Source organism: Argopecten irradians, chromosome 6 (genome assembly GCF_041381155.1).
Source record: "Argopecten irradians isolate NY chromosome 6, Ai_NY, whole genome shotgun sequence".
NCBI classification, from domain to species: domain Eukaryota; kingdom Metazoa; phylum Mollusca; class Bivalvia; order Pectinida; family Pectinidae; genus Argopecten; species Argopecten irradians.
In genome coordinates, this window is record NC_091139.1 from 7,386,582 (window position 1) to 7,401,764 (window position 15,183).

Genomic DNA, 15,183 nt, shown 5'->3' on the forward strand with positions numbered 1-15,183 from the left:
AGTGCCCAAGATGTCAATTAATTGTTTAAAGGGACATAACTCTTACACAGAATCACACATGAGACACCTTAATCTAATAATCTTATAGATTGGAACTACAAAAATAATTTAATGTATCATCATATATAATGCACCAAAACTGGAATTATTCTTATTATTTCATATATCATTTTGAATATCTTTATTCTATATAGGGAGTGCATTTATTGACAATTAATTTTTAAATATGAGTGTGTCTTCCATGGTCGATATACAGTAATTCTAAATTTTTTATTGTTTCTGATAACATACTGAGTATATAATCTCTGCCAATTATATATTTTAAAATTTCTAATGTAGAGTACACGATATTGATGAAAAATATATCATTTTAAAAATCTCTTAGTAAATACAGTTGGGCTAATCTATGCTAGCGCTATAACTTTCTGAATGTGAACAGGTATGGCAGAGTTACCTCCCTTGTACATCCAATTACATGTAGTTACCTGGGCCGTTTTCGATTATACGGTTTGACTGGTTGGACCTACTTGTTTGTTTATTAATTAAAGACGGACCTGGTGATTTTATATTGTTTCCAGACGAGCCTTGACAAAGCCCTCACAGGCCTGAATAAAAAAACTGCAGGTCCGTCAGGTTTTACTCAAAATAATGATTTTTACAAACAGTCGAACCGGTTGTTCCAAATAAACGAAAACAGCCCTGGTCTGGGATTTAATTTTGTCTTTCTTGCATCAATATTTATGCATCGCTAGTTAGGGATTTTTGCTCCAAAATTACAAGACGGACCGACAATTTTTTATTTGCCAAATTGCAATATAAATTGGGCCTACCTTATAGCCTAACCCAACACAGCTAATTGCAATATATAATTAGGCCTACCTTATAGCCTAACAGCAGACACAGCTCTCTCCACGTGGGTCTGTCGTAAGCGGCAGAAAATATCAAACTGTAGGCTCGTAGTTCTATATCTATGGAGATAAAATGTGTTATCACGTATTGTATTATAGCAAATCGTTTTTAATCTCTTGCATTTAAAAAGTAAAATTATGCCTACCTGATGGACAAACTGCAGCTTGGATTCAACTCTAAAACGAGGCTTCGCTGGCATGTTTCTATTTTTATAAATGACGCAAGCACGTCCGGCTAGTTGCGATAACGTAACTTCAATGATGTTTTTATTATTATCATTATTATTAATACTAATAAACATTAAAGATATACGAACATAAATAAAAATTAGACTTGTAATTCCGCTCCACTGCTGAGGTGACCCCGAACGGGGCATCGTTAGATCTTATATTGGAGCGTAACGTAGAGTATCGTAGTGGAGCGGAATTACAAGTCTAATTTTAATTAGATTGTCAATAATGTGTCATTTTCATAAGCATACGATTTCGAGATATAAAAACAACTTTAGGAAAGTACAATTTACCGTCGACAAGTCCAAACATCTGATGATTGTGACGTCATATTTTGGTGAAAACTTATATAAGTATCTTATCAGATGTTATACGTACGTATAATTAATTTTTCTTTGTTTTCATACCAAATCTGACTTTCTGATTGGCCAACATTTTTTTTTGCATACCACTATGAAAAAAAAATCCAAGAATGGCGCGAAACCCCGACGTTATCGTGACGTCACAATAGAGACATTGACGTTGCGTATTGATTAGGAAAAAAGAATCCCTTGAAAAACCACTATAACAATCATTTAAACATACGTCATTTTATCAAATAGAGTATAAAATTGATTATAAGTATTGATGTCACTATTTTTTAACTTCATCGGGTTATGAAATAAATTTTGTTTGCAAACTTTTGTGAGAATCCGCTACGCGGATTCACACAGTTTGCAAACAAAATTTCTTTCATACCCCGATGAAGTTAAAAAATAGTAACATCAATGCTTAAATATAATGCTGCATGTACATAATTTTATGTTAAAATCGACAAAGGGGAAACATTGAAAAATTTTATTTGAAATACAGTGTATGTTGATTTTCGCACATACGTTATAATGACATAACGCACAATGTTCGGTCACTTTTAAGTTACGCCGGAATTTCATTGGAAAAAGCGTTGAACAGTAAAATAATATAAGCGCAATACTATTTTTTTAATTGAAAAACAGAAAGGATATATTTACTGTAGGACTTTTATCAAAATGTCTGTAATATATTTTTTCTATTGATGCGTTTTTGTTGAGAAAATGACGTTTTTTTGGCGCAACAGATGTAACACGCACCTGTATGCGGTTTCAGTTAAAGTGTCACTGTGGTCATACTGAACACCACATGGCGGTAAAATTTGACACAGAGATTCCCCGAAAACGCACTATAATGATGTCATTTCGTTATAATAAATTGTGACGTCATACTTCAAAATGGTGGACTTTGTAGACGTGCCGATCGACAGATCAGAAGAGAAAAGATAAAAAAGTGAAAAACTACAAATACACACAGTACAAAACGGTACTAATACATGATAAAGAGACATGAATTGTTTAAAAAAATACATTTTTCTTCTATTTTAATAACATGTCAGAAAATATAGACTGCGACGTCGTTCTACTTTTTTATCGAACAAAACCTTTGTCTTGCAGAAATGACACAAAATGAAAATTTTCATATTAACTGTTCTGTCACGCAAGTTCACGACGTTGAAAAGTGACTTTATATGAGGAATTATGGTTTCTATTCAGAATAAAAAATACGCTTTTGCTCAAATATACGTGTGCGAAATCTCTACTGAAAATTCAAAAAAAGTATTCGAAAAATTGCGTTTTTTCTTTATCTTGCAGGTTTGCCGAATGTCAGAAATGACGTCGCTCGTCACGTTATAAAAGAAAGACGTCTTTTACATTCAGTAACGTTACATAAAAGTGACCGAACATTGTGCGCGACGTCTATAATATATTTGTGTAACTCCGGTTGTCTCCCATGACATCGTGTGGAGTTTCCTATACATTCCAATGTACATGTTGCTAGACCTCTACGTGTTTACTGTTTAACATGGCCAATTATTATTCTCCATTCGATACCTGGTTGGATTATTGAAAGAAGACTGTCACATTTGACTACAGGTACATGTACATTTTAAACAGTAGTTTTGAGACAAAGAATTAAACCAGTGAAAGGTACTATGTTATACACATACAAATGTATAGTTTCACTTTAGGCATAGGAACTACGATTTGTCTGAGAGATTTATTCCATTTTAATTCATTTTCTTCTCAAAGACGAATTCATACGTGAAGATCTCCTAAATACAAAAATGTGTATTTTATGTAAATACTTTCTAAAGTATAATATTATGTTGAAACTCTATTCTTAAAATAGGAACACGCCATAATTTACATACATGTACAAAGATCATGGCGTAGTCTATTTACAATGTAAAACGAAAGTGGGTACATGTTTTACAGTTTTTGAAACAATTAAAAGACTCCTGTAAATTTGGAACCCTATCTGACCAGGTGCAAAAAGACGATGTGATCGGATGAGGCATCCTTGATCGATACTCTAGGGGTTATTATCACTGCTGTTATATCCACCCCTGTAAATGTATGTCTAGCAATACTGAAGGCAGGGATAGTAAACACCGTAGTCTGAGACTTAGTTACAGTTTACATCTAATGGTAGTCTCATTCTACTCGAAAATTTCCGCAGCACTTAATATTCTTGTTAATTGTTCTTGTATAACAACGTTATTAAGTATCTTCTGACAAAGTTCAAGAAATGTGAAATCTTTTTTGTATTGGTTGAAACTGTGTTTCACATCTAACATCTGTTTATGGAAAATAAATATTACGAAAACCCAGCCTCATAGAAAGTGAGCGGGACATTCTATAAATTTTTGAAAGATAAGATAGATAATGAAAAATTGGATATTTTTGGTGACAATAATGAAAAATTAAATTGGATATTTTTGGTGACAAATACTAAAAGTTAAAACAGTCCTTTCAAAAGCATTAAAATATCATTATGACCGATCAGAGTTACATATTCAGTGTAAAATCTTCACAGAAATCTAAATAGAGAAACAAAGTTTAACTGGCGGGAGAGCATTCTCGATAATCCAGGGGTTACTATTACTGTCATTATATCCACCTCTGGACTATCTCAGGGGTGGGTACAACGGTAGTAACCTGTGGAGTATCGAGGATGACAGAAGATTAAAGGAATAATTTTGTTTGGTTAAACTTTTAAGAAAAAAATCGTACCAAGATTTGCCAATATATAGCTATTTTAACACCACGAAATAATTTCATTTATCAAGCTTTGAACTGATTTGAGTGACCTCCCTTTGTCTCATTGCACTTTCCTATTATTTTATCATCTTTTTGACAATATTAATAGAAATGTTTTATCAACATATATTTATTTTAATTGAACATACAACTATCAATTATATTCATGGTCATTTAACCACTCAAATAACATGAAGCATCCCTTATAAATCAAACGTCTGCATGTTATCCGTGAGTTATCTCCCTTAGTTGAAATGAAAACTATCATCCACATAGACGTTCCTCAATCTTATATAGCTAAGTTTATCTGACCTTTTCACCCATGATTTCAAGGGTGATCACCTAATTTTCCATCAGAAGTTACCACTCCCCTGTATGCAATGAGTGATATTTTGAAGGCTGTTGTATAATAGTTGAACTCTTGCCCTTTTTACTCTGAAGTATATCACCATATACGCCGAAGAGCACACACCACCCGGTCACATTATACTGACGATGAGCGAACCAGTCATCCCCATCCCTTTATGCTGAGCGCTAGGCAGGGACTAAATGGAATCTTTCTTCCCCTATGTGGTGAGAAAGGAGAATCTCAGCCTGAGGGGTAAGATCCTTAAATTGTCATACATGAGGGTTTGCCATGTGTTTGACAACTTAAGAATCCTCTTCCGAGGGTTGAGATCACCGGTCTTCCCCTAAGAGGGTGATTCACATCTGTAAAATTGTGGTTATATCCCTGTCCACAGCAAACGAAAAAAAAGTCTCGGCCAGGGGACAGCACGAAAAGTCTCCTCAAAAGGGTGAACGTTCCTCAAAAGGGTGAACGCTCAACTCAAAAGTGAGGCTGTGTCTAGAGAAATGTAAGGAAGAAAAAGAAGAGAAACGATAAGATCCCAGTCGGCCTTTGTGATCATGGAATGAGGGAATGGGGCAACACGTCCTAGCTGCACGGCATCCTTAGCTTCTTTAATGCTTTCCATTGAATGGTACAAGTTTAAAAGATCTATTAGGGTGAGATGTTGATGAAGTTGGGCTCCAATGTATTTTTGTGATTGTTTCGTTTTTTCTGGTGGCTAATGTCTGCGGGATAGCACTGCAAAGGGGGAAAGTTCAACTGTTACAAAAAGGGATAACACGAACATACATAGTCTCCCAGAATATGCACACACTTCTCACTAAACACATGGAACCGTCCTAACTGATCCTGACAGTTAATGGGATGTTTATAAAAAAGAAATTAGATCAACGTACACCTTTGTATAGTATGGGTGTCTTCTTATGAGAGATAGTAATATCATTACATGTAGTATGCCGTTGTCTATTTCAGATACGCAGCTGAACTTGACATGGCAGGTGGACAGCTTGGTTGTATGACGGAAAGTAACGTCAACTATTTCCGGCTTCTCTTGCTATTGATTAATGGCGGCAAAGACGTCCTTAGCTGTTTATTCAAAAGTAGAATGACGCCCAACATGACCATGGATGTCTACCTACAGTGTAATAAAAACACTCTTCTTGGTCTTAAAAAGAAGAAAAAGAAAATTTCACAGAAACAATGGGACCTCCTGTTTCCTGTCGCCAGACCGGACGAGTGGGATGTTTCCCTGTGGTGTCTGCTATTGGGAAGTATCTGTGGCATCAGTCCTCCCGCCGACTGGAACAACCCGCCGCCCTCCGGTGACGTTTCCATAGAAGCAGATCTTGTCCGACTGCGCCTGTTCCGGAATGAGATATGTCATAGTGCTGAAGTCCGAGTAGAGAACATTCGCTTCCCAAATTTATGGAAGGACATTTCTGAAGTCTTGCTTCGTTTGATAAACTATGACCATCAACATCGACAGAGACTCGAACAGACCATTGAAACATACAAGGAAGGACCCTTGCCATCGTCTTCGGACCAGAGACATTTGCTTCTGGAACTGAAGGGTTGGCAAACCTTAGATGGTATGGAAGACATCAGTTGTATAAAAACCACGATTAAAGACTTGAAGGAGATGATTGAACCATTGGATTCAAAGATAGTTCAGCCACTCGATGATGCATTCGTTAAAATGAACAAGAAGCTGGACAAACTGCCGACTATCGATCAACTGGATAGTATGACAGACAAGCATAATGAAAAATGGAGTGCCACGGTTACCGGGATGATCAAAGATCTCGATCGAACTATCAAAAAGTGTAGATCTGCTTTTAAAAGTATACGCATGCATACCGATCCCAGGTATTCTGATGTCGATAGAAAATTGTCTGTCTTTTCCAAGATGATCAAAGGCTTCAAGAAAAACCATGTGGATAGCATGAAAGACCTCGTAGGGCTGATGGAAAGTCAGGACAGGTTATCCCGCACTATGCTTCATAACCAGGAAATCATTATGCGTCAGCAAGAGGAAGATCGCAATCGCCAAGATGAACAGCGTAAGAGCCAAGATGAAGATCGCAAGCGCCAAGCGCGGATGGAGACGCTTCTATTGAAATGTTTGTCATGTGTTGATAAGCAAGGTGACGTGACTGATGAGAGGAGAGTAAGACAGGAAGCTCCTACTGGACAGACAGGGTCAGGCATTAGGATGGATTGTGGTCATCATTATGGTAAGACTATTTACACTTTCGTTACTCACCATTTCGGGTTGTACGTTTGAAACAAGGATTCGCGTTCTTGAGACATCATTTGCAGATAAGATACAAAATTATACACGAATCTTACTGGAATAAATTTGAAATGTGGCAAACATCTGTATCGAACCTGTACCTTTAACTTCCCGTCATGTTATCATGCTATCATTAGCCGAGATGTATCGTATGACTTGTATGATATATATCTGCCATTGTTCTCATCAAATAAAGAAGCAGACTAATCGAATCTTCATCTCCATGCCGTTCCGTTAAACCTCTGTTACATCAACATGGAGATCAAGATATGATTATAATCAGATTGATAAAAATGTACTTAAAGAATTAAAAAGGGGAGTTTGCAACGTATGTGAGACAACTGAATTTCTCTTGTTATGTTCCACGGAAACCTTAGGTACAGAAGACCTGGGTGACTATGTTGATCATTTACTTCAACGTGGGCTCTCGAGTCTGACGTGTTATAAAGGAAAATGTGGGACAGAATGGCATATTTCTGAACTTCGTCAAAAACTGCACTGGACTGATGACACAAACATGCGTGTTGAGACTGCCCTGAATCGTAATTACTTCGCCAAATCAGTAAGTGGTTTTTTTTTTAATTTGATTGAAATACATATCCTAATTATCACTACGTTTGATTAGAGGATCGGACAACATCCCATTTGGGGTTACGTTCCGATGACCTTTGGAAATGACCAATCAAATTTCTGCTGCCAGAATCATGACTGGGGACGAAATAGCTTGAAAAAGCTGTCAGAGTTATTTTCGTATATATAGTCATCTCGCCCAAAAGAGCACGGCATAGCTAAATGGATATCTATACTGGGGCGAAATGACGTTTTCAATCGATGTAGCAAGGTGTAAAAACTGCATTTGATATGAAGCACACGTGGTATAAAGGTCATTCGAACATGGCCCCTTATGGTATGTTGTCCGATCCTCTGTTGAACGGATTGTTTGTAAAGATCTGTATTTTGATCAGATTGGTTTTTTTTTTTTATTTGCTCAAAATATGAAAGATAATAATTCTGTAATAAGGGCCGTGGTGGCTTTGTGGTTACTTTAAAATTAATTAAGGTATCGTGACATTTCCAAAAAAAGCTCATATGTTAATTCTTTGCGTTCAAACAGCGGTAAATATATAGCTCTCTCTCTCTCCTTAACAAGATTATCTAACAAAAAAAGTGTAATCCCTTGATGGTCATTTTTTAGTCTAGTTCGTGTGTATTGAGTTTTCATTATTAAAGGTTTGAACATTACGTGCTTGAACGTTTTAGGAAAAGCGTCGCGCAGCGGAAAATTTTCAAGTGCGAAAATCTGCAGGAGGACCTTTTTTTTCTTTCAAATGCGCAATTTTTAGAATATTTCAGTCGGCAAAAATGGGAGGGGGGAGGTCGGGGGAGGGTCGGGGAAAGGGTCCGTCGGGGAAGGGTCGGGGGGAGGGGCGACTTTCCCTTCCTACGCCCCCGGGTTATGCTTATTCGTTCTTCTCTCTCTCTTTCCAGGATATAAAAGAATGTCCTTCGTGTAAGTCATACTGTACCAGACAGAATGTCCGGGACGTCCGTGTCCGATGTCTGTGCTGTTCAAGGTTTGAGTTTTGTTGGGTTTGTCTCCAGGAATGGACTTCCAACATGGAACATGTTATGTGTGCTAGGGTCAACAAACACGACGCGCCACCATCGTAAGTTTAACATATTTGTCACTCGTAACTAACATTAATTTGTCACTTTTTTTGAAAAACTAAGAAACTAATATTAACTTAACTTTTTCATTTAAGTTAGTGAAGGGAACTGTACTGTACTCTGTCAGTGACGGGGTGAAACGAAGGGAAGTAACTCTTATATATAGATGAAAGAAATACATGTACATTTATAGCTATAGAGGCATATTTTCTCTTTTCGCAATCGTAATTGATCATCATCCTTTAGTTATAATGTATAATTCAATAAGTTTTATGTGTAATTTTGAAGATAGTTCATTGATATTACATAACTAAATCACGACTGTCATTAATTTTCAGGTCGACTATTTCGTGAAAACTGATTGTGGTCAAAAGAAGACATATCGCCGCTTCATGGAATTAGGATTTATCACCAGGAGAAACTCGTCACGTGCAACATGAAAACGTCATGAATATATCATAGATGTGTAAAACGTCATAAATATGTCACACAGTCATTGTATAGCATATCGACGTTATTACAATAGACAGGCCTACCCGTGTTGGATTTCTGTGTCTTGGAAACCTTTGCCTTACTCATAAGGAAATCTGTAGTTTTAATGGTGTTTTCATATTCATCTGCGTTATTGATTAACGTATTAACGTATTTCGTGAATCGCTTTTATTTGAAACCATTTTTTCTGTACATTCTGTGTACCGGGCATCATCGAATATCGGGAGTTACTTATCAAAAAGTGTTGAGATGCATTGTATCTGAAGTCGGGTCTGGATAAAGTGTTACCTACTGCTTTTCATTCTTTGGTTGTGTTATACATAGCACTTTATATAAAGACGTATGGTTTCATCTAAGTGGTTCTTGATAACAATTGATTTTAATGATTTTAAACATATTTTTATTGTCGTAAATTATTGACAACAGGGTTTGTACACAAGTTTTGCCAACTTAGTAACGTCCTCTCCCGAATACATAATATGAATATATACATAATGGACAGCAATGAAGACAATACATATATATAATATGAATCAAAATTTTCTATTTTAAGAATGAAGGAGAAAAGGGAAAGATGGAGGAGTATAGGAGAGGAGAATAGTTATTTGTTATTTATTAACTTATAAATATTTGTAACGTGATAATTGTGTACATAGTTATCTGACTGGCTGGGAAACACCGATCGGTTACTTCCTTAACGTTGTCCATTATACAATCCATAAAACATTCACTGGAGATCCACTCGAAGCCATTCCTTTCCTTGAAAATCTTTCAACTACACCAGCCAGCAGATACAACTGATTTAATTATGAACATATATATTAACTATGTCAAAACCTGACAGTACTATCAATATAAATTTGGACTGCCCTTGCAATAGTAAGTTTAGCACCATTTTCTAAATCTGCATCTCCTCTTAGTAATGTATCTAATGTGATGTCACCGGGGCAATGAAGATCGTTTAATAATGTCTGTCGTATAATGTGATATTTTGGGCATGTAAGAAAAAAGTGATATGAGTCTTCGCACGTGAATCCACATTCACAGCGTGCTGAAGGCAAAAGATTGGATCTGAAAAGATCGTAATTTAAAGTACTTGCTCCATTTCACAGCGTGCTGAGAATATTAAGCCGTCTAGTACCAAAACTTGGAAAACACAAATCGGTTTCTGGAAGGAAAAATCTACTTAAATTTGATTTGAAGGTATTTAAAGTTGGAGAATTTCTAATAGATATATATAAATTATTCCAAAGAGAAGAAGTTGAAGGAAAGAAGGAGTTTAATGTGCGTTGGAGTCTATAACGATGTTGCCTCACGTCCTGGAAATTTCTTAAGCCATAGTTTGTCAGGACACCGATGTTTTCTGGTAAGATATCACATAAAAATGAGGGAGCTATGTTGTGTTTAATATTATAAAAGAGGGTTAATTTTCTTATCTCTCTCCGTTTAGATAATGGAAGCAATCCAATTTTTTTTTTTTTTTGCACTCAGGACTAAGGTCATTCTCTATGCATATATGGTCCCAATGCGACAATGATAAATAGCATATGTATATCTCTTTTATATATCTTTCACTATAACAAGTCTCATTGTTTCTAACAGTAATTGTTTCCGACAGAGATAGAGAGAAAGAGAGGAGAATCGAGATAGAGAGGAGGGGAGTGAGAGTAAAGAGCAACGTAGAGAGAGGGGGGATAGAGAGAAAATACAGAAAGATAGAGAGAAATACAGAGAGATGGTGAGAAAATACATAAAGCGAAGGAAGAAAAAAAAACAGAACGAGAGAGGGTAAGAGGGAGAAGACAGCGAGAGTGAAAAAAAAAGGAAAAAGAGAGAGGGGGAAGCAGGTGGAAAAGACAGGAAGAGGAAGCATTTTTTCTATTTTTTTTCTGCTTAGTAGAAATTTCAATTTACGTAGTGTTGCTATATATTTCGAAACCTTCTTAATAATTTCATCTATGTGTTCAGACCATTTAGCATCGCTACTTAAAATTACTCCTAAGTGTTTGTGTGTGATTTCTATTACTGTGTTGTTGAATGTAAAAAGTTGCTGGTAAGGGAGATTTGAAAGAGATACTAATATAATTTCTGTCTTTTTGGGGTTGAAGGACATAAGCCAAACATTTGACCATTTTTCTAGTGTTTTAAAATCAGTATTTACAACACGTGTAATATCTTCTAAGTGTTTAGAAGAATACGATAACGAGGTGTCGTCAGCAAAGAGACGACATAGTGAAATTAGTTCGGTTGAAATATTATTAATATAAATAAGAAAAAATAGATGACCTAGGATAGAACCCTGTGGTACACCAGCATTAATATTTTTCAAAGAAAAATTTGATGTATTTATAAAAACAGACTGTTTTAATTAGTTATCCAGGTAAGTAAGTTTCCATTTATTCCATATTGTTGAAGTTTGTATAAGAGCTGATGTGTGCAAGAGTGATTTGGTAGAAATCCTAGTTGTAACTTGTAAATAATATTATTTTGGTTGAAAAAATTGTAAATATGTTTGTATACTAAACGCTCAGAGATTTTTCTAATACAATTTAGTAATGAAATTAGTCTGTAATTAGATACAATGTGTTTATCACCACCCTTGAATATAGATTTTTTTTCTATTTTCCAACTTTCGGGATAGGAACAGGTTTGAAGGGACGCATTAAATGGGATAGATTAATAGAATCTTACATGGGTCTGCGAAGTGGACAGGGATATCTCAACCCGAGTGAAAGATTTTGGCCGGTCAACCCGAGGCTTGCCGAGGTGTTTGCCTTGGTCATTTATTGTCGATATAAATGTAAAGTAATCGTTTAAAAGGTTGCATTTTTTGTGTCGTCAAAAGTAAAGATGAATGTTCACAATTTAGGGGAAATATCTCGGTGTTTTTTTGTTTTGTTTTTGTTTTTTTAAAGTAATTTCCAGTATGTTTTTGGGTAAGAATTGGATCTGTCAATAAGGTTATCTACGTTTTCGAAAAATATTTCCTTGGCACGTTTAATCATATTATTAACTTTGTTTCGTGCTTTCTTGTATTTCGATATGTTAAGATTAGTGTTGTGTTTTAACATTGTATGTTTTAATCTGTTTCGTATACGTATTTGCTTTCTAATGTTGTTGTTAAACCATGGTCTGTCGTGTTTGCGTATTTGCACTAATTTAGAAGGTATACATATATCCATAGCCATCCTAATACTAAAAGTTAAAGCCGCATAATCCGTATCTTTCAGGGTCCGTAAATCAACAAAAGAAAATTAGGGTACATATATTATAAATAGTCATCAACTTTCCCCTAATTACACATACACAAAGTCCCGAGTTCAAAAGAAATTAATGATTAAAAATTCGATATCCAGAGTTCATAAGTCCAAAATAAAATTTTGTATATGTATATCTTTGGACCTCTTAACTTTCTAGACTTGCAATTTGGGGAAGTTCATAACTTTTTAGGGCTATTACACCACATCTTGTCATTGTTTGTTTTACGGACCCTGAAAGATACGGATTATGCGGCTTTAAATACCCTTGGCTAGCGAAGTTGCCGTTTTAAGTATTTTACGTTTCTCAGAAATATGGCCATACCAATTTGCAAATGCTTTAAAATAGAGATGCTCGTTTATATATATATAAACACAATATTTGGCAAATTAACATTCGTTTGGATCCCTGTCACAAGATAGCTGAAGACATTTCGAGATTCGGTGTACTTTGGAGGAAACATTTATATTATTTGCCTTAATATGTTATGGCTGTACATGCGTTCATAAATTGCACATAATTTGTCTTTTAACATTAGCTTCTGACGAACATTTTGTATAATTGGTGTAGGTTCTGATCGTTAAATAAAAGGGTCAGTTTTAATCTTGTGTCTGTTATGTTATCAACATTTATTTCTTTACAAATGATTATGCTACGGCACGAATTAAATCATATTCTGTTCTGAATGCATATACATTACTAAAAGCGTCCAGAAATGCAGGGACGGGCATTATGGTTTTAAGTATTTATTTTGGATGTTATATACTGCTTCATTGTATAAATAAAACGCCGAGTCGTAGAAATTTGATCCAGTATTTAAACTTTTCCGGTGGAACAAGTTGCTTTGAAGGGATTCGGCAGGAATAACATCGCATCCACATTGTTTCAACCACAGTGGCTACGCCCCTGAGACAAACATGTATAATGTCTTACAGTCACTGCAAAATTCTTGGTTTTTATGTCTTATATATATTATTGCACAGTGTACTTGAATGTAGCCACACTGAGAACTTGCGAGACCAATTGTGGTGTATTATCAGTACTGTGAAAGATATAGATTTTGTTTTTTATCTCAATTCAATGTCAAAATATCATCTACTGCATGTTCTTCTTGGTGGACTATTTAACTACCATTTATCTCAAAATGAAATGGAAGACTTTAGACTAAATTCAATTATTATTGTTAACAAAATGTTCGTACAAAGTGGTATCCATAACTGACCTTTTTATTATGTATGTTTTTGTGCTAGCCTTATATATAGACTTTTGATACGTATATATCTGTTATTACAAACTGTATGTATCATTTGTGATGTCTCGTCTACATATGTTTGTAGCTAATTATTATAAGCATTCTCCGCTATTAGATAATGGCGAAATGTAGTCGAATATCTAATAGTATTTTCTTGTATTGATAGATATGTATATATGTGTGTAACGTGTGTATGTTAGAATGTTTCTTTCTTTATTTATGTATTATTTTCTGTAAACTCTTCAATATTGGAGGAAATAAAGGAAATAATGATTATAATAATTTGTCTTTTAACATTAGCTTCTGACGAACATTTTGTATAACTGGTGTAGGTTCTGATCGTTAAATAAAAGGGTCAGTTTTAATCTTGTGTCTGTTATGTTATCAACATTTATTTTTTTACAAATGATTATGCTACGGCACGAATTAAATCATATTCTGTTCTGAATACATTACTAAAAGCGTCCAGAAATGCAGGGACGGGCATTATGGTTTTAAGTATTTATTTTGGATGTTATATACTGCTTCATTGTATAAATAAAACGCCGAGTCGTAGAAATTTGATCCAGTATTTAAACTGTTCCGGTGAGACAAGTTGCTTTGAAGGGATTCGGCAGGAATAACATGCATCCACAATGTTTCAACCAGAATGACTACGCCCCTGAGACAAACATGTATGCAGTCACTGAAATATTCTTGGTTTTTATGTCTCATGTATATTAAGATGGAAACATACCTGCAGAAAATACTTCACAATTACTAATAACACTGTAAAAATGTAAATTGAACTTGTAGACCACATCTTGGCTTGATGGTCTGACCGTACAGTACCCATTTCACTGTACTGTAGGATGTAATAACGATGATTTTTGATAGTACTGCCAAAATGATTTTCGGCTCTCATTTTGTACTTGAAAAATTAAAGTCGAAGCATTGAAAATATTGTAATTCTCAAAATATTGATAATTTTTGGTGTTGAATAAAATATTAGATATTAAATATAAGTTTTTGTTGTTTCGTGAGTACGAAAATTATGGCACATAGAATTTTAATTATGTACAATCAATGTATACATTACGGTTAATTTTATGGCATATAATATCATATACATACCTGTATATTTGAGTGACCTTTCTCAGGGATGTACATGTATATATCAAACGTTCATATGTACATACATGTATATGTGAACTTATTTCATTTGGTTTCTATTTTTCAATATCCAAAATATTTGTGATATGTTCTATTTTAATTCAGATATCTGTATGGTAATTAGCAAAATAAATAGAAAAGAAGTCTATTTTTAATAGCGATACATGTGTAAAATGTGTTTGAATTTTTTATCAGATATAGCCTACATGTACATGAATTCAAAATGAAAATACGTGAACATGTACAATATATCATAAAATGCTAATATTTTAACCAAACTGATTTTCATAAAATGTTAACATGTTAACCAAATTGGTTTTAATCATTAACTAGAAAAAATCTAGATACACGTGTATGGTGCATTTTAGGGTAGCACAGGAAGCTAGTATATTTTACGTAATTTTTATGGGTCAGTGACACCTCTTACACTAGATGCAGTGGACTATGTTATATGGTATACATGT

The 15,183-nt window shown here is 34.9% G+C and overlaps 1 protein-coding gene across 1 annotated transcript; it reads left to right on the forward strand.

Annotated features, from left to right (window-relative positions):
* Nucleotides 1-2,942: 2,942 nt before the first annotated feature.
* Nucleotides 2,943-9,858, forward strand: LOC138326176 (uncharacterized). Its single transcript, XM_069272304.1, has 5 exons — nucleotides 2,943-3,091; nucleotides 5,577-6,838; nucleotides 7,275-7,459; nucleotides 8,386-8,564; nucleotides 9,714-9,858. Exons 2-5 carry the CDS (start codon nucleotides 5,596-5,598, stop codon nucleotides 9,856-9,858), a joined length of 1,752 nt encoding a protein of 583 aa, XP_069128405.1. The 5' UTR covers nucleotides 2,943-3,091; nucleotides 5,577-5,595.
* The last annotated feature ends 5,325 nt before the right edge of the window (nucleotides 9,859-15,183 follow it).